At 38.0% G+C, this 14,628-nt stretch overlaps 2 protein-coding genes across 2 annotated transcripts in view; both read right to left on the bottom strand.

Moving 5' to 3' along the window:
- Nucleotides 1-233: 233 nt before the first annotated feature.
- On the bottom strand, nucleotides 234-2,011 carry LOC107700223 (delta-like protein B). Its single transcript, XM_016501802.1, has 4 exons — nucleotides 1,765-2,011; nucleotides 1,377-1,616; nucleotides 639-705; nucleotides 234-535 (listed from the first exon to the last, which is right to left on the bottom strand). Exons 1-4 carry the CDS (start codon nucleotides 1,813-1,815, stop codon nucleotides 234-236), a joined length of 660 nt encoding a protein of 219 aa, XP_016357288.1. The 5' UTR covers nucleotides 1,816-2,011.
- A 9,880-nt stretch (nucleotides 2,012-11,891) lies between these two features.
- LOC107700225 (uncharacterized) overlaps nucleotides 11,892-14,628 on the bottom strand; it is a 4,939-nt gene continuing 2,202 nt past the window's right edge. Inside the window, exons 2-4 of the mRNA XM_016501805.1 lie at nucleotides 14,288-14,456; nucleotides 13,689-14,156; nucleotides 11,892-12,561 (exon numbers count right to left, since the gene is read on the bottom strand). Coding sequence (XP_016357291.1) covers nucleotides 12,119-12,561; nucleotides 13,689-14,156; nucleotides 14,288-14,417 — 1,041 coding nt within the window. The 5' untranslated portion in view covers nucleotides 14,418-14,456 and the 3' untranslated portion in view covers nucleotides 11,892-12,118. The remainder of the gene's footprint in view (nucleotides 12,562-13,688; nucleotides 14,157-14,287; nucleotides 14,457-14,628) is intronic.

The following is a 14,628-nucleotide window of genomic DNA, read 5'->3' as shown; positions in this document are numbered from 1 at the left end:
CACACACGTTGGGTTTCTTTGTTCGGCTGAACAAAAGAAGTGTAGAAGCTCTAGAGAAGCAGCTCAGCTTCCATCAGACACACATGCACACAAAGATAGGAGAGATAAGGGGATGTATTCCTGCTGCTCAGGTTCCAACACACAAACCACAATCACACATAAATACAGAGTCATCAGGAAAGGGAGTGTGGGACTGCTTCTTTTCAGAGTCCTAGACATACAATCCCAAAGGGCTAAGCAGACCTCGGAGCATCTGACACACACAGGTGGTACTCACGGTCAGAGCAGTAGTCTCCCTGCCATCCCTCCAGGCATTCCCTGTTTCCGTTCTCATCACAGGTGTAGTGTCCCAGTGTATCATCACGAGGACGGCAGTAATCCGAACACACCTCACCAAAGTAAAACTCATCACAGAAAACATGATACGAGTAACGGAGCTCACTCTGGTCTCCAAAATGAACATCCTGAGACCAGTCTTCTCCAATCGCCAAGCGCCTTCGTGTTGCTAAACGACTGATCAGGTTGTTTTGATTCTCTGTTGTGGGAAAAAAGAAAAACTTAAGCTTGAAGGAATAATTGAATAAATTAAAAAACTCTTATGTCTGTATGTTTGCTTTCCATCACACTGTGTAGCCCACCTGTGTAGTCATGATGCTCTTTTGGAGACTCAGCATTCCATGCCTCAATAATAAGAGAAAACGTCCCCTGAAAAGAACAAGATGTTATTTTAGATGTTAAAAAAAATCATATCATCTTTGCTGAAACTGAGAAGCAAACGTTCTCTATTGTCTTCCACTTATATGTGACCCTGGACCACAAAACCAGTCATAAGTAGCACAGGTATATTTGTAGCAATAGCCAACAATACATTCTATGGGTCAAAATTATCGTGTTTTTTTTTTCTTCTCTCTTTTATGCCAAAAATCATTAGAATATTAAGTAAAGATCATGTTCCATGAAGATATTTTGTAAATTTCCTACCCTAAATATATCAAAACTTAATATTTGATTAGTAATAGGCATTGTTAAGAACTTCATTTGGACAACTTTAAAGGCGATTTTCTCAATTTTTCTTTTCGTTTTTTTGCACCCTCAGATTCTATTCAAATTGCTGTTTCAGATAGTTATATGTTCCTATCCTAACAAACATACATCAATGGGAAGCTTATTTATTCAGCTTTCAGATGATGTATAAATCTCAATTATTATTATTTTTTTTCTTAATTGAACCTTATGACCAGTTTTGTGTTTCCGGGGTCACATATTTGTTATGAACTGACAGTTCCAGACTGTTGCATGGTCTTGTTTATGGTCTTACAGTAAGTGTTAAACTTAAGTGCATCTAGACAGTAATGTAAAGAATGTTCAAACTTTACCGGCCACTTGAAGTGGAAAGGCACCCGGATGGCTGCGCTGCTGGCTATAGAGCTCTGGTCCGCTCGCAGGACATTCGTCTGTCCGGTTCCGAAGGTGCACGGAGGCTCAGCGGAGATGACGTCTTCCGAATGCTTCAGACAAATCCTGAAAAAGATGTTGCAGTCTCGCGTCCTCCTGCAGAAGCGGCGTGTCGTGCTGAACGAGTGAACTTTCAATTCAAATACACCCGATGAAGCCACCTGTTCACGAATAGAGAAACCGTGTGGCTTCTGAAACTTTTGGAAATAATAAACAGAATACTATACCTAGGGGGCAAATATCTATAAACTCACATTAAAGAGAAAATGAAACGATAAACGAAGTATAAGCCCTGAACTGGCTCCTTACCAACTGCAAAAGCGACACAGACAGCAGGCAGTACAAAGACAGATGCGCCATCTCGCTCAGTTAATCCTAAACTTTATTACAATAACACACAAGTATCTTCATCCGTTACTTCCCAGACTTCAAAGTGTTTGGAGATTAAGAAAAAAAAATAGATGTCCTGGTACGAAATCCTCGTCAGGTCCATAAAAGTCCACTGTGTATTCAGAGGAAAAGCGCACTCGTAATCTTCGTCCTTCAGCGCTTGCGGTTTGTCTTCATTGAATGTCTTGACTCTTCATGAATGGATGCTGTTATATACGCCTTGCCCCCCTGCATGTGACGTCAGCGGGGACATATGGCATAATATTGGCCTGATTAGATTGATATGCTGCATGTGGCAGTCGTGTTGATGGAGTTAGAGTTGAAGTTAGCCTCACTGCTGCCTGTATCAGAACAGGGAATTTTAATTACAGTGATACATGCCAGATGGGCACAGTTCTCGAGTATGAAAACCCGATGAATCTTCCTTTATTTTGTGAGGTATTAAAAATAAATTTAGCAAACAGCAAGTGTTACACTTATGTCGAATTTTAGAATTAGTTTATTATTCGTACGCCTTGAATATATGCACATAATTATGCATAGATTAATACGTTGCTGTAGACGGACGGATCTGTAGCCTATTAGATTTGGTTTTGTTTTGTCTTCATTGAGCCTCTATGGGAAATATTCCCAGCAGGTTGCCTACAATATGCTTATTAAAAATAAAAGTAAAACAAATAGATATGCTACTTATAATGCATCTTTACATCACCTACCTACGCTGATTTACCTTAGTAGCTATATGCTCTTACATGCATGCTTCAGAATGCGATTTTGTAATTGTACAGTTAGGCTATGATCATAAAGGAAGTTTGTTAAGTTTGTTTGAAAATAAAAATCATATAAGAGACCATATAGCTAAATCTCTGCAACGATTTAGATGTAAAAAATGTTTTCACAGTGAAAAATTCGTTTAATTATTCATTTTTATATAGGCTAACCAATTAAATATAAACAATTAGGCCTATAACATGGGCGTTTTTTCATTTAGTAAAAATTCCATGTTCATGGTTTCACTTTTTATGGTTCCTGAGTTGTATACTGTAGGCTACTTCTATCGCGCACACGTTTCTGTTTTTAATTATTTCCTCTGTCCCCTAAACACACACACACACACACACACACACACACACACACACTCAATCAGTGTGGTCGCTGTGGCGCGTGCGGGCAGGGGGAGGCCATAAGTTTTTATTTGCAATGTTCTTTGTGTCTGCAGGCACAAGTGAGTGTGTGTGTATGAGTGTGTGTGTGTGTGTCTTTTGTTGTGCAGTATGCAGAGACGCTCAGGCTGCTCTGGAGGATGGGTGGGGAAATATCATGACGCTTTTGTGTGGGTCAGCTCCAACAGCTGTATGTTAACAGGCGGCACATGGTCACTTATTGTCCGCCACAAACCGCCCGAACTCACCCAACCGGCATCTGTTGCAGCCGGTTGCAGCCATTCCACTTTTTTTTTAAAACAACTTATAGGCTAGTATTTTCTGACATATAGACCTGTTTATTATTTTCCCACAGTAGTAGGCCTACTGTGGGATTATTAGAAAATATTGGAATATCGAATATAAGAACAACTGCACCCAAATCTTTATGTCATTCAGTGTTTGTGGAAACTAAATGGAATTAATGGAATATATGTCCATTCATTGTTACTTATGGTTGTGTGAGTGCGTGTTTGACTGCTGTTGTTATGGTAATGAATGACGCGTGCCTCAGAACCCTTTCATTAAGCCATATCACAATGCATCACTTTAATGTCTTTTAAAATACATCATATATAATGTCTCAAAGACCACAGATATATGTAAATTAATCTTCAAAGTGTGAAGACAACAGTCAGTCAGGAGAAATACCCTGACACTGTAAGCAAACAAAATCACTTTATTCAACTACTATTATGATTCTATAGCCTAGTTGATTAAGGCGATGCTGTGGGAACAAAGGCCCATTTTATGCCACACACTGTGTTGTATCTCGTGTAGCCTGTTGGTAGTGATAAACTTTGTCATGTGGGTGAGAGGACAGATGACCAGGTGAGGAAAACAAGCATGCAAATTTGTGATCAGTAGCCTATTAATACAGCAATTGTGCCAATGATGTTTCGCACCTTTTACAACAAAAGCTTTTATTATAAAGAAGGTCTTTCAGTTAATGATGACCTGAATTAAAGACTTTAACTTCAAGCTGTTGTCCATGAACAAAGACTCTTTATGATAAAAGTCATGTAGTAACAAGCAGGCACGTGCACAGGTAGGGCTCAACCTGTGCAGAGCACATGCCCTTTTTGCCCTTACACTCCGAAGTGCCCTTTTTTTGGTGATGTTTTTTTTCTTCCTTCAATAAATCAATGATATTGGTCACCCTTTACATCTATCTGTCTGCTTTACAAATATTTAGCTAATGAAAGGTATTAAAAAGAGCTTGTGACTAAATCTTGTTGGATCCGCTCAAACTGTCAGTAAACCTTATAACTCCACCCCCTCTATCTTGACTGAATGAACTGAAGATCCACAGCAGCTGAACTAGGTCTGCGAGGGTAAATAAAGATCTTGTTGTTTGAATAAGTACAGCGTTTTCTTTACGCAAGAAACACTATGTCTATAAAGGCTCATAATTTATGTAATGAATGGGGGAAAATCACGTGAGAGGAGGCAATGCCTCCATCACGATATGATTGGATATGACTGGTTATGTTCGGCTGTAATTGGTTCATGCGATAAATCCACGGCCCTTGTAACAAGTAAATCTCAGGTGTCAAAAATGATAAGCAGATCCTGTTGCAAAACACACACACACACAAAATCCACATCCAGGCACCTAGTAAGCGAGTAAAAAGCCTTTATTATAAGACATGGCTACATATTAAAAAGACACCATCCCATAACAGGTGTTTTACCTATCCCATCCACATAATGTGCAGCTATAAAAGTAAAACAACTCAAATCAGACAGAACTGAAACAGAAATAGTTGTGACTATCGCATGCAAGGTTGTTTAATCCTTAAATGAAAGCTATGCAAGTTAAGATTGAGTTAAAAGCAATTGACACATGGTCTGGGCTAAAGGCTGGTAGCAGGATTTAGGCTTTTGAGATCCCTGACATCTGCACAGACAAGAGAAAGAGAAGCACTTATCCAAAGAGAAAATCTCAATATAGCATTCAAAAGTGCTTAGCTGAAGAGGGTAAACAAGTCAATAAAATAGGAAAAACACTTTCAGTGAAAACAGTGAAAATGATGCTCTTACAATTTACAGACACAATTCCATTTTTTTTCTTAGAGAGGATTGTTGTTTCTTGAAGAGACAACCCCCCCCCCAAAAAAGAAAAACTCTGTAATAATTTACTGATGTTGTTCCAAACTGTATTACTTTCTCTTCTTTTTTTTTCTTGAACATGAAGGAAGATATTTTGAGAAATGCCTCACTGTTTTTTGTCCATCCATGTAAGTCAGTGCTCACCAAAACTGTTTGGTTACCAGCATTCTTTAAAATACCTTCTTTTGTGTTCAGCAGCAGAAGAAAAAAAAGCTATAGTTTTAGAATGACATCAGGCTGAGGAAATGATTATAGAATTTTCATTCATGGGTGACCCATCACTTTAATGGAGTCTGTGTCACTTTTCTCCACTTGTAGCAGGTGAAATATGACTGACTAATGTTGTTTTCATAAATATTTGGCAGTGTTAATAAGAAGTTACGGGCACACCTCTAAAATCGATACATAACACATTAGTCAATTATACAAACAGAAACACATTTACATATAGTCCACAAGAGAAAATAATAACTGAATTTATATAAATGACCCTGTTCAAAAGTTTACGCTTGATTCTTCAAAAAAATCCTTCAGGTCCCACAAATCCATTGGTTTTCCAGCATCTTTTGCATATTTGAACCTTTTCCAACAATGACTGTTTGATTTCGAGATCCATCTTTTCACACGGAGGACAACTGATAAGCAACTTTTACAAAAGGTTCAAACGCTCACTGATTTTGTAATAGTTGCATGTAAGTCTCTCAGTTGTCCTCAGTGTGAAAAGTTGGATCTCAAAATCATACAGTCATTGTTGGAAAGGGTTCAAGTACGCAAAAGATGCTGAAAAACAACAGCTGTGGATCATCCAGATAACAACAGTATTAATAATCAAGTGTATGTAAACTTTTGAACAGGGTGATTTTTATCATCTATTATTTTCTCTTGTGGACTATATGTAAACATATTTTATGTGAAATATCTTATTCAGGTCAGTACTAAATAGAAAATAACATGCATTTTGTATGATAATGGTAAAATAATTAACGTATTTTGCAGATACTGTAGAGTGTAACATTTTGACCACAACTGTGTGTGTGTGTGTGTGTGTGTGTGTGTTTTTCTGTTTCTCTTAAGTTTAATATTTTTAAATGTTTTTTCAGTGTTTATAATCTGAGGACAGGTGGTTTTAGGGAAAGTGAGTGATAATACCATTATTTTAATAAAATAACGATAAAGTCAATGAAATAGTAAATTTATGTCAAGAACATTTTAATGATCATTTCTGATTATTTTCACCCTGAAAATGTTGCACTTTTATCATTGTGGGTTTTGTCCCTTGTCTCAAGAACCAATGTTTATTTAATCAAAATCAGAAGATCCTATAGTGGATGCATTTTAATAATATTAGACACTTATTCCTATTCCTAATCTAATCATAAGGCATCTGTAAATCTCATTATTTTAGTAAGAGAATGATTGTGTGTTTGCATTAAATTATGCATGTGTGTTGACTCATTGTCTGTGTAGTGCAGATGGGCAATGACTGATTTGTGTCTTGTAATGCGGGTGTTGGGGGATGGTGGTCCCTTGAGGTGGGACACAAGCATGGCAGGAGCATGGGAACCCCAGAACCCCCTTCACTCCACATGCATACATCCATATTTATGAACCCACATCCAGACATCTCAAATCTCACATATGTGCAGGCCTGCAAAAAGGCACATACACACAGACTTTCCTCTCAGTCATTTTTAGTCACCCTGTCCAGTACCTCAAACACCATCATGTTCATCTTAATTAAGATTTCACTAATGATTTAAAAATAATGACTAAAAATCTCTTCATAAATGAAATTAACTTGCACATTCATTGTCCATTCACAATGCTCAGACTCAAAATATCCGACTTTGCGCACATACAACTTCTCACATTCATTCACTCACATCGCCATATCCGCTTTCGAGTCTTTAGATGACACCCGACCCAGGATTTCCACACACGTCATGACATCTGCTCGCCCTAGAGACCAGCTCCCATAGGGCACACACACACACACACACACACACACAGTTCATCTGCCTACATTAGTGACCCACACCGGACCAGCATCCTGAGGACACACACTCTCAAACTGCATCTGTTGGGCCTTGAGCCCTTTGGGACGACAGACCAGTCCTTTCACACACACACACACACACACACACATATATATACACACGTACAAAATCTGCTGGCCTTGAGGGAAGTACTGACCTTTGCCCAATGATCAAACTATGTAAATGTGCGTAGGATCTGAGCTGCTGTGGGTGTTTATGTATGTGCAGCTGCTGTGTTCAAGTAAAAATGACAGGAATAATCTCACAGAAACAGATCTCATATATTCAGACAAGCGCACTGTTGAAAACACAATAAGACAGAGCAGTGTTCTTGAGGTCAGTGTGAGTGGTCATGGGGGATTCGTATTTGAATCTGGCCCGTACATTTTCTCAACCTATTCCCTTCTCTCTTTTTACATCTGTGTCAATGAAAAAGATTAAGAAAAAAATTAAAAATGCAATAATATATAATTTGCTGTATTAAATATTAAATACAAAGCATAATATATATAAATATTTATTATTTACTTGGAGATTTTTCCCAAGGTGTGGACATCTCATTCAGATGTAAAAAAAAATTGTCTCAACACAACAACTAAAACACTTGAACCTATTAGTAGGTGAAAATGAAAAACATTAATATTAATATGTGTTAGACATTACATGTCAGAACAGGTGCACTGAACACACCGCAACTACACAGACACACGACTGGCTCATGCAGTTGAATAGGCTGGAATGACATGGGCCCCACTGTGAAGCTCTGAACCTCTGAGGAGGAAAAGAGGGCCTCACAGCAGAGGTATAGCGTTGGGTTATTAGAGAACCCAGAGTGACAGATGTAGGATAAAAGAGAGGGCAGGAGAATCAGCAGGGGTGAAGGAAAGAGAAGAAAAGGTGAAGAGGTCAGCAGACCAACAGAAGAAGGGGAGGAAAAACAGAGATATACTTGAAAAAGAAGATCATAAAGATCGATAAATCTATCCGCTGTTGCAGTCTGCCTCTTTTGTTCCAGATGGCAGCTGATAGAGGCAGGTTTGATGGAGAAATCACGTCGAACCACACATATACTAATGTTTGGGGTAGGTTTTTGAAGGACGTCTGTTATGCTCACCAAGGCTGCAGTTATTTGATCAAAAATACAGTAAAAGCAGTTATATTGTGAAATATAACCAATAACTTCAGAAATCATTCTAATGTGCTGATTTGCTGCTTTTTTCAGGATTCTTTGAGTAATAGAAGTTCAAAAGAACAGCATTTATTTGAAATACAAATATTTTGTAACAAAATAAATGTCTTTACTGTCACTTTTGATCAATTTCATGTGTCCTTGCTGAATACATGTCTTTAAAAATCTCTTTATATACATGCACAAAAACAGTTCGAAAATTTTCTTTTCATTGTTTGTTTTCCTCGAACAAAAAAGGCTTCTTAAAATCAAGACCAGCTTTAACATGGACCTGAAAGTTTCAAATTACAAACTTGAACAGGTAAACAAGTTACCTATCTATTACCTATCAAGTTACCTTGATCTGCCTAATAACTTAAAGCTGCGGTCCATAACTTCTTTTGGTTAAAAATGATCCGAAATCAATATTTGAGCAAGTACATAACCAGCCAGTGTTCAAAACTATCGCCTTACTTTAGCCCGATTCACAACGGTTATCTTATAAGAATGTTTTCTCATTTGAGTGGCACGGGTAGGTTTTCGCGGGAAATTCGAGCATGCTGCTGCGTCATTACATCACTTCTGTAAACAAAGAAGTTGTTAAATGTGCTTCTGATTACAGATAGCCTGGGATTACAAAGATTTGTATTTTAAAGAAAACCAGTTCGAAGGGAGCATAATTTGCTTTTTGGGTTACAATAATTTCTTAATATGAAATTCGAAGAGTATGACAATTAGACTGTACAGAAATCGAAATCTACACACTAATACACACTACTCATAGTCACCAATACTGATGTTGTTAACATTAATCATTTGAGAATAAAGTATAACAATAATAATAATTTGAACGGTTTGATGTGATATGAGCTAACCGATCTTTAGATTTAATCACCATTGGTAGCGAGATTTATGGTAATGCTTTTTTCCTCGGTTGGTCAGAACAAACGTGGCAGACTTGTTACTTAATGGTGAAAATGCTTATTTGTGACATATTCTGAGAAGTAGGCTAGAATCTGTGATTGTGAAGTACAGTAAATATCCACACTGGTGCGGTGACTGACTGCCACACACACATACTCCTCAAAACATCAGATTCATCCGCGCTGGAGCCGTGCCGACTCACAACCCACGCAAGCTAGATAATTCCGCACCAAGCTGCAATTCCAGGTTGTTAAACAGAGATGGCGACAAAGAGGCAAAACTTACGGACTGCAGCTTTAAAATAAATGCAAGAGAAGCTGTTTTCAAACCTAAATGTCAAAAAATAAATAAATAAAAATAAAACCCGCAGCTGAATGTAACCTAAACCGAAAACAAAACCTATTATTGTGTATCCGGTGTGCTGTCCATTAGATGGTCTATATGATGAATGACTGGTACATTATACAGACATATTCACAATCTGTAGACAGACACAATATTAATTTTTTTTTCAGCAGAATTCCCTAACCACACAATAGGGCTACCAGCTGCCGTCTTACACACGCACAAAGCATTCTCAACCACAACCCTACATCAGCACACACACCCAACATCACACTGCATCACACACACACACACACACAAGCAGCTGTTTAAGCAGAGCTCTTCAGCCCTGGAGAGCTGGAGAACAATGCTTGAGTTTTAATCACTTCTCCTTCACTCCTGCCTGTAACTTCCACTGAGAAGCTGGGTGTCCATGTCAGTATTTCAATATATAGTATAGACACAAAAATGTGTGTCCAAAAAGGAACATAAAATCAGTAGATCTTAAAATACACACTAAACGTTCAATTCAAACTTTCAATTCAAATTTATTGAAATATCTGGCTCACTTATGGAGCTGTTTTCATTTAGAAACCAAACACACACACGCACACAAACCTCAAGCTGCTGGAAAACCCAATGACTTTGAAGAAACACGTGCAGAAAAATAATCATTTGAAAACCATTGTGTGTAAATTAAAAGACACACTGCCCTCTAGTGACAAAACAACAGCATTAACAGCTTCGAATATGAAATTCAGTTCCTGAAGATGTACATTTGACCCAGTTTCTTAAATCATTGTACACAAGCATAGGACATTTTTTTTTTAAAAGATACACTGGAAAAGAATGTCCTACTAGACAAAATATGACACCTATTTTAATGAGATCCAGATGCCTCAAACCTTATTTTACACCGTATACTGGTCTTAGAAAAGTTTTAGTTGTATTTATTTAAACACCATTAAATGTGACTGCATGTACTCGTGTATATATGTTTCCTGTCTGTGAAAGTTAATAACATCAAATATCACAGAAGCATTGTCTCTCACAGAGTTGTAATAAATATGAAACGTGTCTGTGAGTAAATAGAACACACTCCTTGCAGCAGCATTAGGATGATAAACTTGCTACAAATACACCTCATTCTCATAACATCCAAGAGATTATCATGACTGATTACAGGATTTTTAAACAATGACTTGAAATGCCTTGTCTGTCATCAGAAATGTCTCTTGATTTCTTTTTCTCCATAAAATATACATCAACCAAAACTCAAATCCTCAAAATCTCTTCTTTTGTGTTCTGCAGAAGAAAGTAAGTCATACAGGTGTGGAACAACATGAGGGTGAGAAAATTATAACAGAATTTTCATTTTGGGGTGACCTATCTCTTTAACTCGTCGACAGATGTTACATAAAATGTATACATCAGTGTCAGTCCTGTGAATCTCCTCGCAACAGGTTAATTTCAACAATCCCAAATTTCAGGGAATGAAGAAAAAAAAGTTATATTTTGTTGTGGAAGATGATATTACTATAGGCACAAACAAAATCCCTTTGTGGTCACACTATTGTTTTCGCTTCACCAAAGTCTGTCCTATTGATAAACAGATTAGAGACAAATGTTAACAGCTTTGCATCTTTGAGAGAAAAAAAAAAAAAAAAAAACGTCTTCTAAAAGTCGTCTTTATCTTTGCACTTAATCACAGTATTTTGACACCCTGACATTGTGCCCTCTGATGGCCACCAAGGTTCCAGTAGCCGGGTTTCCATCCAAAGTTGCGAATTTAACTTATGCGCAAAACCGAAATATCGCATAAAACATTTGCGAACAAGCATCGTTTCCATCCAACAAGTCAAAGAGAACAAAATCGTCACTTCCTGATAAATTGGCACTATAACTCACTAAGAAAAGTAGGAGAATATAATAATTTTATATATAATAAATTACTTTATTATATATATTGTTTAGACGAAACACAATGAATGCGGTCATTGCTTTCGGAGGTGGATGCTGCTGTTTGGGAACGCAGTCGTGTAAGACATTTCTGGGAGGCAATTATACAGAAATACTTTGATGACAGATTTTGCTCGTGCATTTCCGAATGACCATAACAACATTTCAGATGCTGTGGAATGAGATCGGTCCGCTGGTTAGTCAGGTTTTGCCGTCCCATAGTGCAAAGTCACATGACTTTTTTAATGCGCTTGGAGGAATTTATTCGCAAAATGCATTTCCATCCCCCATTATTCGCATCAACCCTTTTTCGCACAAGTCAAAAACCACCTCAAGCGAGCGTAAAAACTTGTTTGCAAATTAAGGGATTTTTATTCGAAATTTGGTGTTTCCATCACTTGTTTCTCATGCAATACTTCAAAATGCGCATTAAAATAGGGTGATGGAAACAGCTAGTGAGAAGGTGTGTCTGTCTATATCACACGTTTGTAGCCATCATATCAACAGTGTCACACACTGTGTCGTCATTTGATTGCTAAACACAAATTTCACAATGCAGGTTTGCCGTTGACCTTTTCCTGCAGTATTGTTAGTGCGCCGGAGGCAAAATCTCGCAACACTTGCACAGTGTCCCTCTGTAGCTGCAGCGATTCTCGTGCAAACTCCTGTTGCGTCTCTGCTAGCTGCTGCACTGACTCCGCAAGCAGCTCAAGCGAACGGGAGACGGTGGCTAGAAGAGCATTAGAGGTGTGCTGCTCCTGCACGCTGAGGCTTGCGTTGTACACTAACTGCTCACGTGAACTGTCTGGCTCCACCCCTGAGAAAGACGGGGGTCTTTTAGTAGAAGCGGTGGCTGTTGAGGAAACGTGTCCAGCACTGCCTCTAGTTGCAATTCCATCCACCTCAGAGTATGAGTTAGTGACAGATGCCATAGAGGATGATGGGAAGAGGTCACGGTTGTCCTCATCTGAGTCTAAGTGGGATTCGGGATCTGTGATCAAACAAGTAAACAGTATACATCACATGATCATTTGCTTTTGATAGACACATACACACAAATATATGTATATTTTTTTAAATAAAGCTTTTATAGAGCTTATAGAGAAAAATGTGCATCAAAAACATCATGTGACTTTGCCTCAAGTCATGTGACTGAAAAAAAAGGAAAGTCTATGCTGTCTATGTTGTTAATATCAGACATAAGGCATCTGCCAGCAAACATGACGTTCATCAGTTTTGTCTGCTCGCTTTAAAACTGTGAATTCCCCAGGGGCTAAAACTTCCTTTCACGTCAGTTTTCCTAGAAGAGATTTTTTGTTTTGAACAGATGGGATGAAATTATTGCCTTATATGCAAATTGTTTTTGTAATATTCACAGACTTTTTACAGAAATTCAATTTACAATGTAATGGAAAAATACACTGTTATCAGGGGTCAGGTTAATTTTTTTTTGTTGTTGTTGTTGAAGAAATGAATACTTGTATTAGGCAAGGATGCATTAAATTGATCAAAAGTGATTGTAAAAACATGTATAATACAAAAGATTTCTATTTTAAATAAGTGCTGTTCTTGGAATGTTTTATTCATCAAAGATGAATCCTGAAAAAGTTTTTTATTAACTATAACTATTTTCAGTGTTTCAGCATATTAGAATGATTTCTGAAGGATCATGTGACACTGAAGACTGAAGTAATGGCTGCTGAAAATTCTGCCTTGCTATCACAGGAATAAATTACATTTTATATATTAAAATAGAAAACAGTTCATTTAAATTGTTATAATAATAATAATTCATAATATTACTGTTTTACTGTATTTTTTGATAGAATAAATAGTCGTGATGAGTGTAAGAAACATCTTTCAAACAAATCCTACGGCCCCCAAACTTTATAACAGTGTTGCTTTTGAAAACATGGTTGATGGTTCATTATTGAGATCAGAGGGAAATATGTGAATACTTAAAGTGCACTGAAAATTCTTGCAGTGAACTTTTCCTGGTAACGGATCGCTGATGTGTACAACATCATTATTAAACATCAGCGATAATTATCCACTGAAACGCTAAATCTATTGAAAATTCTTAATATGATCCAACTGGAATATTTTGAGTTTGTTTACCTACAGGTTTGGAGCTATCATACTGCATCTCACCCCCAGATCCACTTGTAGTAGCAGGCATTCCTCCCACATCCATTCCTCTGCTCGGGGAACTGTTGACCGACCCCATCCCCATAAACCCTCCATCCTCCTCTTCCTCATCCTCACCCACAGTCTCTTGATCATCACCGTGACTGCGAGATCTGGACCGCTGTGTCGCTTCCCACGGTCTCTTGTCCAGTTCGAGGATGGATTCTACGATGACTTCCATCGGGGACAGTTCAATATTGGACCGTGCCAATCTTAGGGACACCGAAGCACCGGTCCTCAGGGCGGCCACTTTACGTTTCGTGTCGCATTTAAGGTCTGACCATTTCTTGATCACCTCCATGATCTCTCTGTCACACTCTCCAATCTCATTAACACGCGCCGTGATCTCAGCCCATTTCCTGCGCTTCACGTCAGAGGGAACGCCGGCGTTAAACTTACCTATGCACACGAAAACAAAAGTATTGGAACATTTTCATTTACTATTTATTGGTTTTATAGGGACAACTAAAATTACTGGTGGTTTGCTGAACTAAGTGAACTTTTGCTTGTCAAAACGAGGTAAAACTCACCCACGACAATGTGGCGGTTCTTCCGCACTTCGTCCAGCAGGATGTGCACTTCACTGAAGGAGAAACGTGCCTTTCTCCTCTTGAAGCGCACCATGTTGTCTTGTTTGAGGTAGAGCGAAGACACAGACATCTTCACAGCAGAATATCACTCTTTTCAGCTACGGGGAGTCTGTGTTCAGTGTAGAAATTACATAAAAAAAATTAAAAAAAACCCTGCCATTCAATTAGTTCTACGAACTGCACTGTACAATATTTGAATTTCATCTTACTTTTTGGCCATATAACAATATAACAATGCATATAACAATATCTGACCAAATCTCAGGTATATATATATATAT

This window comes from Sinocyclocheilus anshuiensis, unplaced genomic scaffold (genome assembly GCF_001515605.1).
Source record: "Sinocyclocheilus anshuiensis isolate Anshui unplaced genomic scaffold, SAMN03320099.WGS_v1.1 scaffold1236, whole genome shotgun sequence".
NCBI classification, from domain to species: domain Eukaryota; kingdom Metazoa; phylum Chordata; class Actinopteri; order Cypriniformes; family Cyprinidae; genus Sinocyclocheilus; species Sinocyclocheilus anshuiensis.
The sequence above is the reverse complement of the archived record's forward strand: the minus strand, read 5'-3'. Positions and strand labels throughout refer to the sequence as shown.